The sequence below is a fragment of the Sinocyclocheilus anshuiensis genome, unplaced genomic scaffold (assembly GCF_001515605.1).
Source record: "Sinocyclocheilus anshuiensis isolate Anshui unplaced genomic scaffold, SAMN03320099.WGS_v1.1 scaffold346, whole genome shotgun sequence".
In the NCBI taxonomy this organism is placed as follows: domain Eukaryota; kingdom Metazoa; phylum Chordata; class Actinopteri; order Cypriniformes; family Cyprinidae; genus Sinocyclocheilus; species Sinocyclocheilus anshuiensis.
Genome location: NW_015546048.1, coordinates 309,450 through 324,962, shown reverse-complemented (window position 1 = coordinate 324,962; position 15,513 = coordinate 309,450). Strand labels below are relative to the sequence as shown.

The following is a 15,513-nucleotide window of genomic DNA, read 5'->3' as shown; positions in this document are numbered from 1 at the left end:
AACTGAATGAATCTGCGAATGTAAAAAAAAAAAAAATATGTGTTGAGATTGGCGTGAGTGTTTTTATTTTGGCACTGCAGGCCCTGAACCTCTTGATATCTTTGGGCATGAACCAGCCCTCACGCTGTTATGAAAGTTATTTATAGTTTTTGGTAAGTATTTTATCTTTAAAAGGACAAGAGAATATTCCACTCCTGAAATAGCCACTGCTTTTCCCACATTTTATTATGTGTGAGTGAAGAGAAAGAGAGTGTTTTCTTTTTTAACCTGAACATGTATTCAGGTGCTCAGAGAAGTATGCTAAGTGCTTGCGATGCTGCCTGTTTAGACCAAAGGTACATTAGTCTTTTTTGTATTTACTTATTTTATGACATAAAAATTATCAAATGTAAAGCTGTGTAATGTAAAGGTGCTGTCGTTTTTGGAATATCACACATGAGATGTTACTATTATCTGGCAGATATCATTGAAATAACACAACTGTGCCCAGCAATAGTCCATCACACTAGCTTGCCACTCTTTTTAGCTAATCAGAAGCCTGCCAATCTTCTCGCAGTTTTGTTTGGAATTTACGTTTTTGCTCCCTCTTTCCTCATATTAGCAAACTATGAAACATAAGTTGTGTCCCAAAAGACATTCTATACACTATGCACTTACACTGTACACTTATTATGAAGGTTATTTTGTCATCCACCTTCGGAGCCTGATAGCCCCTCCCCTTCTGCTATGTAAGGAAAGCTAACATGTTTATAACACCTTTAATACAATAACCTGTTATCATACTTTTTTTTGAAGACTTTTAAGGTGTGAATTGGCCTTTACTGTACTATGATGGTTTTAATTGTTTATTTAAAAAAACATGTTTCCCATCATTGTATAAATCAGCTTTCCATTTCCCTGTAAGCCTCTGTGGAAAAAGTAACAACACTCGCTGCTCTCATTTTCTGCTCTGCATTGTGGGTCACAGTACGATGGTTGGTATTCACTCCCACTGAGAGCTTAACCAGCGCCTCGGTTTTCACTTACTCAGGGCATTTATCACTCAAACTTCTCGTCAGCTCTCTAAGTAGAGGAACTCCACTGATGTCACAGTGGTCCAGTTATACGTTTTTCTCTTAGATAAACCAAGTATTTGAATCTGTTGTCTTTTTATAACTCTCGAAAGATGAAAATAAAGCAAGACAGACGTGGACAGTAGCAGAAGAGCAACGCTTCTCCGTGTTTAAGGCAACTCAAGAAGAGGATTGGAAGTTAAGCAGAATCACGCCACTCAGATTTAATGCTGAAAACATCTGTGCTGCTGAAAACAATTATTAATTAAAAGGATGAGCTCTTCATCCATTTATTTACTTTGATTCCCTGCCATGTTTTCACTCAAATGCATGGAGTCCCCATATGGCCCCCCACCTGAACTGCAAAACATTTCCCCAGATGTTTCTCTCATTGCATTCTCTCAAAGCAGTGACATAAACTGCAGATCTGTAATCTTCTCGCATCTGTTTCTTTTCAGACATGATGGAGATAAAAATGCGGCCCTGGAGAAAAACTGTGGTACTACCCTTTCCCTTCCCCCTCAGAAAAACGTCTTTCTAATGTTTCAGTCACTTATGGCCAACGTTCTCTAGACATATACATCACAGGACTGACTTCATGTGGACATACACACATCTCTACTTTATAGACTGTACAGTTTCTCTTTGTGCTATATCTTGTTGGAGACCATGTGGGCTTCAACTTGTGTGTAACACCATTGTGGGTGCCTTGCAGGGAAAGGGAAATTGTATTTATGCTTACATGAGCCTAAAACATACTCTGCGTAAGTATTTGAGAGATTTGAGAGTGTTGTTGAATCTGGAAATGTGTGAATTTCACTGTTGTATGCACTGCACAGCGTTACCACAAGGGGCACTATATTTCACCTCTTCAGGCCAACTGTTGTCATGGTGGAGCAACAGATTGAAGAGAATGATCGAGTTAGTTGAATTTAATAAAATTGTTGCGTACCAAAACATGGTCTACTCAAATGCGTGAATAGTTTCAGGTATGTGAATGATGAGAAAATATTTTTTCAGACAGAATATTTATGTTTGGATGAACTATCCCTTTACGCATTTGTGACTGTGTGTGTATAGTTAATGGACAAACATCAGACTCATCAGTGAATAAAAAAACAAAACAATTTGTACTTTTATTTATCATGATTCAATTTACAAAATTCTCATAAAAAATACTAAAAAAATACGTAAACATCAACTGCTTGAATTCTGATTGAACTGAATGAATCTGCGAATGTGACAGCATATTAAAGTTTAATCTCTCATACAGTCTAAATTTTGCTGGGAAAACAATTTTGTTCATGACAAAATTTAAAAAAGAGTTCCCAACAGCATCACAGTTTCCGTCTTAAGTCAGACGGATGATCTCAAATTTCTTGGGCACTCTATAAGGTCTGGGCCCCAATTCTGGAAACAGCTCCTCTTCTGTCTCAGCAGTGAGCTCCTGACCTGTGATGCCCGCCAGCTGCTTGTCTTTAGGACAATCTGCGTTGTAGGTCTTGACGTAGTTTTCCACCGGCCAACCGCGGAACTCCTCTGGTTCACTGCACACCAGACCTGTGTGGGACACACCGGGGTGGTGCTTCAGCCAGTAGATCAAGTAATGAATGTTGTAATCACAAATCCAGGGGTTGTCCTCCAGAGACAGTTTCCTCAGGAAGTACAGGTCCTCCAAAACGCCATATTGAAAATAGCGCAGGCTGTTGTTGGACAGGTCCAATTCTCCCAAGTACAGCAGGCCCATAAAGGCAGCTACAGAAAACAGAAAAAAGCAGTAATTAGATGGACACTCTCTTCAGATTTAATTCAAAACTTTTTTAATACCTATAAATGATAGTAAAAAAATCACATTATTTAATTAAGACTAAAATAAAAAAGTACAAATTAAACCATATTGAATGCATTATTAAATGTGAATTTCTGGTTATGTGTTGTTATATATAAAATAGATTTATGTGATTTTATATATTTGATTTTATTTACATACTGTTGATAGTGCTTAGGTTTGAAAAAAGTTCCTTTAATTAGAGGATAGAACTGAATGGATTACACATCTTTTACATTGTAGTGAGCTCTATCTGCCAACTGTTGTTCAAGCCGTGTTCTCACTGCGATCTCTGAACTGACTGATGAACTAAACAGAAGCTAGACTGCAGTTCCTGATTCTGTAGTGTGACTGAATCAGTGTTATCATCTCTCTAGGGAACCATTAGATGACACACCCTGCTGGTCTGTTCATTAGAGCCCAACTGACTGCGATTAAGTGCATTTTTAGGCAGTTTAGAAAGACATAAGTGTCTTATAATTATAGCAGCATCAGCAAGTACTTCATTTTTGTTTGTAATTCTCTGAATGGTGAGAGAAAAAGACAAATGTGAATTCTGTGTATAAACCTCTGAGGAAGCGTTTTTGGGGTAGATTTAATTGTAAAAAAAAAAAAATGCAGGCAGGGGAATACAGTGGTCAGTTGATTTAATATATGCCATTTGTAATGACTTTGAAATGGATTTGCTTTAAACCAAACAGTTGACTGTACAGTATCTGACAGGATCTGGAAATAGAATTAAAGAAAGTCAGAGATCCAAGCCTTCTTAAAGACTTAAATCTTTACACTGAAGTTATGGCATGGCTTTAAAATTGGGATTTTCAACCTTTACAGTTCAGCGACCCACCACCAACTCTCGGTAACACTTTATAATAACCATCATTATGATCATTTGCAAACGTTCATCTCCACAGATCCCACAACACTGGCATTAGCAGGCTATAACACACAAGTCCTTTTGTGTGCTAAATGTGTCTGCTCAGCAAGAAATAGCCTACAAATTTTTACAAGCAATTCTATTCGGTGAACCACCTGCTCTGTTTGCTCTAATTGGTAAAGGCTTGAAAATTAACATGTTGATGTTTATATTGCTTTCTTCACAATAACAACTCTTGATAGCTGTGCTGCATAGTTGAGGAACACTTTGATTTCTCTCATGACTGCTTTACTTCCCAAAAAACCTCATAATTTTCTTAAATCCTTTCACCCACCCATTCTTTTGACAAATGATTGTTGGACATAAAAGCTCTTCAGCCTGATGTAGAGGCCAGAGTCGGTTCCTTCACTATTCACTCACAAAGAGAATGTGGCCTGTTTTCTAAATGCAACGGAAAGAAAAAAATAATGGCTTCTATAGTTAACCTTTCGTGATTCCCCAACTGGTGTCTTTTCATTCAGTGCTTGACAAGATCCTTTAAAACTTTAATGTCAGACTTCTTTTCTATTGAGACTTCCTTGTCACATATTGCTGTGCCAAACATCCATTTCCTGCATTTTGTACATCATCTTTGTACTTTCATTCCTCAACAGTCAAATAAGTATATGTCTTGAAGACAGGATTTGGTTGTGTACCACTAGCTTACCTGTGTCGATGTTTTCCAGACTGTTTCCGCTCAGGTTCAAGAGCTTTAGGTCTTTAACGTTTACAAACTCCTTTGATCTCAGCTGCTTGATGTTGTTTCTGGATAAGTCCAATCTCACAATATCCAGCGGGATGTCAGCCGGCACAATTTTAAGGTCTACGGAAGAGAGAGTTGAATTACTGTAATTATGTAGGCCCATTGGAAAAGGTACCTTTATAATTAGCACAATTACATGTGTGATTGACAGTGCATTCTGCAACAATTCGTTTTGAGTTATTTTGATTCCCCAGGGAATATTGTGTAGCACTTTGATGGGCTCTGTATTTCCAAATGATTTCCAGCAGGCTAGCCATATATGGAAACATCTGCCATGACAATTGTTGTAAGTTCTGTACAGTTGGTTCCTCGTTGGTGGTCTTCTAAAGTCATTTTCTCAGACACTTACTGATAATGACATTCAAACTAACTAGTATCTGTATTTGGATCTTAAATTGTACACAAAGCCAGTTGTGACAGCAATCGTTGTGAAGAAGCTCTCTATTTATTTTGGAAGATTCTGGGCACTCGAAAGCTCAACGCAACACTTTGGATGACTCCAGCAAACCGTGCCTGGATATATTTATTTATATCGCAATGGAGAGAGCTGTTAAAACCGTACACATGGCACACGTTTGGTGGTAACGCTCGAAACTCTGCGAGACATCACCGTCTCTGATATTCGGAAATGTTACCGTGGGACTTGTCTGCTTGACATGTGCGAAAGCAATGCGGCATGCAGAACAGATACAGCTGCACTTCCTGCTTTGACTCACCAGAGCACCTGTTTTAAACCCCAGAGTGCCTTCAATGAGAGATCTTGCTCAGATTTTACATTCTGCTTTTGTTCTGCCACCTATATAAACACAGGTTTGATCCACAGTTAATACTAGAGTAGATTTTACACTATTTTACAGTGTCTCTGGGATCTGGAGGTTTCTGAATTTGTGAACGTGCCGTTATTCTTGTAACTAATTCAGGGAAAACCTTCCCATAAGCTGAGATCACTAATACTTCGCTTTTCATCTCCTGCTCTTGCCATAAGATTCCTACACAGGCTTTCTGCGATTAATGCTGACTGAAGAAATAGCCATTTATCCCTTAGGTCCCCAGAACAGATAATGTAATGTTACAAAAGTGTGACTTTTTTTGTGTGTTTGACAGAGTGATTAAGGATGCCTCCTTCAGCTCCAGACTGCTGACTCACTATTTCTGACAAGTGGAGAAGTCCAAATCCCAGTGACTTCAAAATCCATCTGATTTCATTTATTTCACATTGACTGTTTTCTATCACATGTGTTTTGCTTGCCTCCTCTAACCCTGATGACTTGGTCTTTGGACTGGCAGTGCTTCTCGTGTTCTTATGGATGTCAGAGCACATTTATATAGTTTTTCAAAATAACGAACCTTACTTTACAAGATGGTGAACTCAAAATTGATGTACAGTAGATTGAAACTGAGGGTTCCAGAGAAGAGAAAAAATGTTGTACTGACAAAGAGTTCTTTCATAGTTAAAGGCAGAATCATATCCGTCTTTCTTGAGTGAAATTTGAATGACACTTTCTTTGTCATATCTTACAGCCATCTCTTCATCAGAAAAAAAACCCTCTTGTCCTAAGTTCTTTCCTAAAACACTATAAGATATGTATAAGTCACTGTCTATAAGACACCAACACTGTCCTTGGATTCCCATGGAGATTTGCATGTATAGCCGTAGTAATGTGGTATTTCCTTTGCTTTTGGAAGAGAATTTTTTAGGGGACCGATTCATAAAGGGACCTTTTTTTTATATGAATTTTGCCTTTGTTTTGCAAACAGCTTTTTGAAATATAATACTGAGATTCAAGATTCAGAAAATGTATGGTGTATTGATAACAGTCTGAATATGACATTAATGTCTCTAGAGAAAAGTCTCCAGATGTTGAAGCTGGAAAGATACTCATTCCCTTTCCGCTAGTCCTCTGCATCTTATATTTCATATGTCCAGACATTTGTTCCACTCTGCTGTGAATTAGAGTACCACATGCTGAGTCAGCAGAATATCTATCTATCTATCTAGAGATAGATGTCATTTTTCCCTCTAACTGACACCATGTCATACAGTCTATGCAGGTATTGTTTCTTAAACAATATAGATGAAAAGCTGCTTTACACAATTAAAAGGGAGTGTCTAGGGATTTGAGGAAAGCATTACTCATTGTGTGAGTGTTTATTGTGGAATAAATGACACTTTGCCCCAACTGGTACTGCAGAGAAACCACTTTAACATTACAAATTACTAAAAAAGAAACCGCACATTTTCGAGCTAACCCTGATCATCTTTCTGTCAGATTTAATTGTTTAATTGTATTTCATTTGGCAGCCTCCTTTTTTAAGTTTTTATTTGCTTTAGTAGGAATGCTAATCACTGAATAGGATAGTGAAATCTCTTTCAGCCAATAGAATCAATTTAGTGGATTAGCAACTGTTCGTGATACCTCTGCTGAGGTCACACAGTCAGACAAATATTGCTCAATCTGTCTTGGTAACCCCTTGTTACTGGACACAACATAAACAGAAAATATTGTGTGCACCTTTATAGTCACCATGGTTTGCCAAGTCAATTGTGAATCATTGGATTTTCCCGAACAGGGTAATGTGTTCTGTTTCTTTACAACCACAACTTAATTCACTCCCACCTCTCCCCAAATGTCCCACTGCAAGAGAACCTAAGCAATAGCTTTCTCACCTCTGTTACTGCAGTCCAGACGGGGCACAGGGTGGACGTAGGTGTGGCATAGAGAGGTTGCATCAGACTTTTTTTGTGAAGCTGGTAGGGTCTGATTGCCCGGATGTAGGATCAATACGTTTTCCTGCTGAGGGGAGCACAGCAGCTCTGCATCCAGCTTCTTCAGTTGCCTCCCCGAGAATTCCCTGGGCTCGGCACACCGTGCGTAATTGCCAATGTTACGGTTACTGGGCACTTGTATGAACCTGACCAGGCTATCCAGCTGGCATTCACACCTCCAGGGATTGTCATAGAGTCGCATATACTTGAGTTGCGGCATAGGGATCAGCATGCCTTCACTTGCCACACTCAGACGGTTGTGCTGCAGCAGTAAAGTGGTGAGTCTGCTCAGGCCGTTGAACGCTCCCTCGTCTATGTGGGAGATTTCGTTCTGCTGGAGATCCAGACTCCTCAGGTTTCGGAAGTGACTGAAGGTGTTGTCTCGCAGCACCTGGATCCTGTTCTGTGCCAGCAGCAGGTGGTGAATGTCCTCCGGCCAGCCCAATAGTACGGCTGTCAGATGGCGCTCTTGGCAGTCAAAGAACTTTTCCCCATTGACTGTACTTTCCTTGCAGTCTGCAGCAAACCGCTTGATGGTATTTGACCGGTCTCGATTCCGCATTCGGCGTCCCTTTCCACCCTTTCGTGCCTCAGCTGCCCAGACCACCAGGCACAGCAGCAGACCGCAGAGCAGCCGCATGGCAAAAAGCAGCAGCTGGGTTAACCAGTCAAGTAGAGTCTCAGCGTAACTTTGATAAACGGAGAGCTTGGTTTAGTCAGACTGAGGGGGCACAGCTGCAGTCCCTGAGAAAAGGCAAACAAAATGTAAAGAGCTGCACTACCAAGAGCTGCATTGGTAGAGGACATACACACAAATGAAAAGAACCTTTGTCTTATCGTTAATTCATAACAAGTAAAACCTTGTAGGACAGTACTTATTTTTTCCACAGCACATAAGTTTATGTTCCCTTCTAAAACACTTACAATGGAAATGTATAGTTTTGTTGTCCAAAGGCTTTAAATGCCAAAATGTGAGGCTCATGTTTTTGCTAAAACACTTAAATGTATCTTTCCATTAAAAAACTACTGTTCAATGCAGATTAACTTTTAGCTTTGTCATGTAAAGATGTCGTGGACAGCCTGTAGACTGATTCTGGCTGTTTATCGTTGTTGAACGTATGCAGACAACAAGAAGAAATAATTTTAACTTTTTAATTTAAAGACTATGGTACTAATTGAAATTTCTTTTTTTTTTTTTGTGGTAATTGACATTTATGCCACAAAAATTGCAGATTGAGTTTATCTATAAGCATTAAAACCTAGAACAGTTTAAATTAGTTAAAACACACTGACATTGACAGAAAGGGAAGTTTGGAGCATTTGTACACACATACAGTATGTGTGCCAGTCCTATTACATCATCCCTTAAATCTGTTGCGCTGCTTTACAAATCCTCACCTGTGACAGACATTTACCAAGGAATTCATTATCTTTAGATATGTTGAATTCTTGATATTGATTGGTTGACAGATGTCCCAAGGTGTGATTTTTCTGCAACAGCACTGCTGTGAAGTAGTTCCAGATTTGTTGACCTATCATCACTACCACTTTGCCACATTCTTTCCATGTTAGTAACAGTAGACCATAAAAAGTAGATTTACACATCTTGAAATAAATGCATTATATAGACAAACCCATTTGGTAACCGTGATACTGTTTAGTGTAGAATAAGCATTGAATTATTGAAATTAATGCACATTTGGCATCCACTTTGTGTCATGGCTGCATTTCCACCTTTGCTGAACCATTCACTGGACTAGCACTCATTGGTCCTCCTCACTAGCAGATATCAGTGAAAATCAGTAATTCAGCAATGGATTTTGGGCCTTCTGGGCTTTCCCTGCCTTTCAAGACACTGTAAAACAGGTCTTGGCATGACTTGTACCTCTGACAGGCAACACTCTTCCAGTCTGTAGTTGCTTTGCAGCTATTTTCACAGATGTATCATGCAATTAAATTGTTGAAATTGTATTAGCAGGACCTGTTGCATGTTCTCTCTTTCCAGTGATAAAACGGCATGCCAATGACATCATGTGAACATGCTTGTCCATTTTTTAAAATGTTTTTTCCCCTGCGTTTTCTTGTCACAGACTTCTAGCACTTGTTGTTATGCCAATGGAAAAGATTCTATATCTATTAGCGCATATCATGCACCAGGACAATGCACTGATTTCAGTGATCCGAAAACAGTGTGATAACAATGAGCCTTGGGTACTTTATAAGTGATGTTTGATGCGGTCAAGTGCGATCCAATGACTGAACCACATGTTAATCCCAGGTATGTGAGCAGATCTGCCTGGGATATATAAACTCTTCTAATGGAGCGGACATTAACAGGAAGCAGTCAGCACTTCAGGTGAATGAACCAGCATAACGCAGTCCTTATGTGAGTCCCTGGCTGCCACGGCCTTGGTTTACTACAATAATAGAAAGAAAGAAGAAGCAAGAGATGGAAAACTTAAATGGGAAATGGAGCAGAACGCAGGCACTGTTCACTGTCCAACATGAAAGGGGGAGTGTGTATTTTCTTTTCAACTTAATTTATTTATTTTTTATTTCCATGCCACCCAAATTCCAGGTCACCCGGGACATCCAAAAGATTGCTCGTGATTATTACAGGTCCAAAGTGAAATCCTTTAGGTTAGAGACCTTGAGAAGAATTTACCCCCCCCTCCCACACCGTATAGACCCGTTATCAGCACAATGTGTGTGTATGTGTGTGAGAGAACAAGCTTACATGGCCAGCAGCGCTTAATTAAAACCATTTGAACTTCCTTCACAGGGAGGAAAAATCTTTTTTTTTCTCTTCTATCTGAATTCATTTGAACTCAACCCTAAAAAAATCAAGTGATACAGTTATTAAACCTGTACTTTTAAGTGAAAAACCTTCTCAGAACATATATTTAAGCAGAGGATCCTTTGGACTCACATAGACAAAAAAATCAATACCTTCCTATCCAGGCTTTTAAAAAAAGAAGAAAACCACAAACATGTATTTCAGAATAATCACCCAGTCTTTCTCCTCACGTTTTTGCTACTTTCTTGAACCAGCATGTGAAGTTTGACAATATATCTTGAGTAGAGATACAATTGCTAAACAATTGCTTTTCACACAAACTGACTCCAGTCAATGCCCAAATCCGTGCCAAAATTAAGATTGCTGGAAACATGCAGTCCCTCTGTTACGAAACTGCAGCCGAGTCAAGAGTGCATGACTTAATGTACGTCCATCTGCACTGTCATTGCTAGAAAGATTTCCCCACACACATGCAAACATGCAGATACATAATGTAAGTCCTCAGGTACCTGCGCACAAGGAAATGCATCCGAAATCTCATCCAATCTGGATATGTCCTGTTAGCTGATCTTTAAGTCCTGTCATGAGCTTTGTGCAGTGCTGGATGCCTGAACTCAGCGGTCTGACTGTATGTGTGTGTATGTGCATGAGCATATGTGTGTGTGAGGCTCAGTGCAGCCCCCAAGCTTGTGCCTGGTTTTAAATTACACGTTGTGTCTCTGTGCAGGCGAGCAGACCCACATGTCCTTGTTAAAACTGTACCGCCTCCAGGCTTCCAGCACTTTGTGAGTCTCTTCATCAGTCTGATGTCAAAGAGACTCTGGATGAGGCAACCCCATTCAAACAATGTGGAAAGTATGTTTCTGGACTTATTTTAAAGGGATAGTTTACCCAAAAATTAAATTTGTGTCATGACATTTGCCATAACTTCATTCATAAGGAAGTTATGAGGTCCTATTTGTAAATAATTTGTTCTTTTGAGTAATTTTCAATGAATCATTTAGGCATTTCATTTCATGCATTTTTACGAATCAAATTTATATGGTTCTTCAGTTCACCAGAGTTTGAACTCACAAGCAATACATTATTAAAAATTTCTCCTTTAGTGTTTCTAGGAAAGAAAGAACATCTTGCAGGTTTGCAACAACATAAGAGTGCATAAATGATAACAGGATTTCAGTTCTTGAGTAAAATATTACTTGTGAAGCAGAAATGTTGGCACATCTGTCTTATCATCTTGAGCAACTTGACATTGCAGCTTTGAGAACCGTCTTGCGTTTATTAGATGCATGTTACTTTGTGCTCATAGTTGCGTAAACATGAAACAAATAAAATTTCCACAGCATGACAGAATGGCATCATCCTTTCTAAATGAAATGATGATTGAAGCACTGGGAGACTTGCTTGCTTTTATCTCTGGCATGCCCTTGGGACTGTTTCGCCTTATAAATGAACAGCACTTACCCCTACTACTGGGCCCCTTTGTAGAAGCACGACCTTCCTTGCTGTGAGAGCTTTGATGTGTGTGTTCCCAAAAGACGTTTGTATCTGTCTTACACTGAACGTAAGGACAGTTCCTGTAATTTCGTGTTGTTTTTTAGTTGAAATATCTAAAAATCCCTTGAACAACTGGTTTATCTGAAAATATCAGATAATTACAAAAGTGTAATTTCCAGACCTGGAAAAGTCATGGAAATCAGTACAATCTTAAAAAGCCCGTGGGAATTTTTAGTCAGTCTGATTTTTTTTCCAGAATACTTTTTTCTACTACTATGTGAGTATAATCTCTAAACTTATCTTTATTCAGCCATCAGTTGTTCTTTTTTTTTTTTTTCAGGCAGGCTCATTTTCACAGTCTGGACCATTCCAAAAATCCGTCCTGGACCGAGAGAGCTCAACGCGCTGCAACTTCAGAAAACACATGCAAATAGAAAAAGCACCAGCAAATCAAGAAAATATCTTTATCAGTTTGACAGCAGGTGCTGAAAATTCTCACAACGCAAACAAATAAATAAACGCACTGCAAATGCTCACAACACAACCAAATAAAGAATTGTATTTGCAGCGCGTTTTTTTTGTTTGGTTGTGTTGTGAGAATTTGCAATGCGTTTCTTTATTGGGTTGTGTTGTGAGCATTTGCAGTGCGTGTGTTGTCAAATTGATGAAGTTGTTTTCTTAATTTGCAGCTGTTTTTTCTATTTGCAGTGCGTTGAGCTCTCTCGGCCACCGTAGTTTAGAATGTTTTGACCTTTGGGGGGTAGATGAAATTTCTAAAAAATGACTTCCAACTCTCAGTGTGCCAGCAGTTTTAATTGCGGAGTATTCATGATTTAAGCTGCAATTTTGGATAAAATTCCTGTAGATTAAATAGTAGATCAAGGTCAAGGGTTTGATTCCCAGGGAGTGCATGAACTGATAAAAATGTAAAATGCCAGTACAGATTATGAATCTTTTTTTTTCACAAGAGCTTTGGAATGTAGGGATATCCAGCCTCCAGGTAATCAAAAAAGAGTTGTGTTTTGTGCCCAAAACTAACCTTCATTAACAATAAAATAATACAACTTTTCAGTTACTGTTACATTTTTAATCTGACTTATGTTTATGATTTTTGTCTCCAGATGTGTTTTTGACATAAATAGATGTTTGATCATTCAGATTTTGACTTGTTTTTATTGAGTGAGCAGCTGTGTATCATTTGTATTGTGTAGCTCAATGGCTGGAGGACAAAGACAATTATTCATGCAAACATAAACATTTGAAAAGATATGATCAAAATGTTTTATCAAAACCAAGTTATATTTTAGCATTTATCCTGTATGTTTCTCAGAGAGAGAGAGAGAGAGAGAGAGAGAGAGAAAGAGAAATAAAAATGTAAATCCTTTTCTGGCGTTTATCCATGAGCCGGTTGGAACTGCACTGTGTTGCTGCTGTTGGCATGGATAGTGTTTCCATAGGGATATGATTAATCTGTATGGTCTGTATTAATAGTCATCTGAGGTTATTAAAATATACTGAATTCTGGAAAATTCCATGGTATTTATGGTAATGGATAATTTACTGTATTGTTATAATTACTAATGTGTAAAAAATAATCTGTGGGTTTAAATTATGGCTGGTTCCCAGCTGGAATAAAAAATGGATTCTTGATTTCACTGCGTTTAGTTGCACAAGACATGATGTAATCAAACATGCATTCCCAGAAATAGGAATATTTTGGCATGAAGATGAATTCGGACATTCTCCTCAAATCCCGTTCCTGAACAGGCCTGGACATTGCCAGTAAATCATGATGTAAAAAAAATGGTTATTAAGACTTAGACTTAGAATTGTTTGACCAAAAGATGTATTGTTGGGACACTAGTCTTTGTGCATTTCTCAAATTTGCATTTTCACATGTTGTGTTTTGTCTTTTTGAGGCAGAAGTGTCTGGCCTTGAAGGGTGTTGATGGATAGTTTTATCTGCCCCCTGTTAGACAAATGTCAGTCAGATCCATAAACATAACAGAACCATAATTGTAACCAGTCGAGTTTGCATTGAATTATCCTAAACTTGTGAAGTTGAAAAAATCCCCCAAAAAATCAGGTCAACATTTGTTTTGAATTGGTAAATGAGACACAGAAAAATTAATGCTTGCTTCTCTTTCAAGCTTCTTGTTTCTTCAAGCACTTAATTAAAAAAAACAAAAAACTATTTTTTAAAAATAATATATGTATTTTAAATGGCTTCATTTATGGTTGGATCATGTGAGGTACTGCAACAACAACAACAAAAAACATTATTTTAATTCGTTTGGATGAAAATCCTTCATGACTATTTATCTTTCAGTCCAGTTTAACAGTTTAACCTGAACTAAAAACGTAAATGTATGTAAAAAGACGACAAGTACTGGTTCTTCCAGTGATTTAAATGATGCAGCTGCTGTGAAGGGCATTACGTAGGCAGAGCGGACTTTGGCATAGATTTCAATGTGTCTCCTATGCACATTACACTTTATCTACCATGAACAATGAGTCCATATCCAAAAGCAATATCAGAGGTCTGTATGTATGTGTGAATGTTTGAGAGAGAAAGAGTGGATTCATAAGGCTTGCTGATATTATGCAGAACAACCTTTGTTCAAATTTGGTTGGCAACTATTGCAAACTGGCAACAGATCCACTGTACCTGTTTCCAGAGCCGTTCCTCAGCAATATTTGTGCCAACTTGCTTTCAACTTCCAAATTCAAGGTTCCTGTTACAAAGCCATTTCTGTTGCGATGTTGATCTATTAGTTGATTTTTCAATAATCACACCTTTATGTAGACGCAGATGTCATTCATATGTAATGGCAAATCAGGAAGACATAGTTCATTAGATCAAAGCTTAATTTGTGTTTTCCATCAATTCTTACTTAACATTACTGTGTTTGTGCAGCTGGTGGGGATCATATCTCAGCAACTTATAAAGTGGCTCTCAGTTCAGCTGTGTCTATGTATCACCAAGCTTCACCTGTCTCGTATTTCAGTTTTTTTTTCTTCTTAAGTGTGTCAGCAGTGAATGGAGTAAATGTGTTTTTCTTTCCTAAAGTAAAGGTCATACTTCATGTGGCCATCTAGCCTTGCTGAAATTTAAAACAAAGATTTTGTTAGCATTATAGTTGTAACAGGGCTGACGAGACGAGAGGCGTGCGGATCCATGTGCAAGCTTTATTTCACAAGAGAAGTGGTCATACACTGGCAGGGTCGATCGATGGCAAACAGGAATATGGCAGGCAAAACACAAGAATAGTCCCAGGGCTAGCGTAGGTCACCGATCGGCAGACAGAATCACAGGGGTGAGACGAGAGGGAAAAATCCAGGAAAACAGGCAAAGATCAAAAACCGCGAAAACAGGCAAGGCAAGGCAAAACAAGGAAAACACAGAGACTCGGAATGGGGTACGGGCTAAACAATACTCAGCAGAGAAAGGTGGTTAGAGTGGGTGTTATATAGTGAGTGAGGTGATTAGAAACAGCTGTGTGCAATGAGTGCAATCAGTGCAGTGTGCAAATCGTGCAAAGAATGATGGGATATGTAGTCCGGGGTGCTATGCAACAGTTTGTGTTGTGCGAGAGTCAATGTAATGGAAAGGGTGACCTCTGGTGGTGAATAAACGGAAGTCCATGGACCGAATTCGTGACAGAGCCCCCCCCCAAGGAGCGGCTTCCAGACGCTCCAAACACTATACGATCCAGGTGGGCGGTGGAGCGGAGGCGGAACAGGGGGAGGGATGGAGGGCCAAGTCCAAGGATAGGAGATACCAGGGACTGAGGCAGAGCCGGCGGAGCTGAGGACCACCACGGCGGAGCAGAAGACCACCAGAGCCAGACAGTAGACCACCACGGCGGAGCAGAGGACCACCACGGCGGGGC

The 15,513-nt window shown here is 39.1% G+C and overlaps 1 protein-coding gene across 1 annotated transcript; it reads right to left on the bottom strand.

The window, feature by feature from the left end:
- Nucleotides 1-2,293: 2,293 nt before the first annotated feature.
- LOC107699038 (leucine-rich repeat-containing protein 17-like) lies at nt 2,294-10,827 on the bottom strand. The gene is made up of 4 exons (XM_016500197.1): nt 10,633-10,827; nt 7,228-8,070; nt 4,464-4,619; nt 2,294-2,807 (listed from the first exon to the last, which is right to left on the bottom strand). The coding sequence occupies exons 2-4, from the start codon at nt 7,964-7,966 to the stop codon at nt 2,404-2,406; spliced, it is 1,299 nt and encodes a 432-aa protein (XP_016355683.1). The 5' UTR covers nt 7,967-8,070; nt 10,633-10,827; the 3' UTR covers nt 2,294-2,403.
- Between the last annotated feature and the right edge of the window lie 4,686 nt (nt 10,828-15,513).

What these genes read in the sequence shown, in the direction of transcription:
- LOC107699038 (XM_016500197.1), bottom strand. Translation starts at nt 7,966, where the DNA reads ATGCGGCTGCTCTGCGGTCTGCTGCTGTGCCTGGTGGTCTGGGCAGCT. An exon ending in TCTGGACTGCAGTAACAGAG is followed by an intron (nt 4,620 to 7,227) that starts GTGAGAAAGCTA and finishes TCTCTTCCGTAG; the next exon opens with ACCTTAAAATTGTGCCGGCT. An exon ending in TCTGGAAAACATCGACACAG is followed by an intron (nt 2,808 to 4,463) that starts GTAAGCTAGTGG and finishes TGTTTTCTGTAG; the next exon opens with CTGCCTTTATGGGCCTGCTG.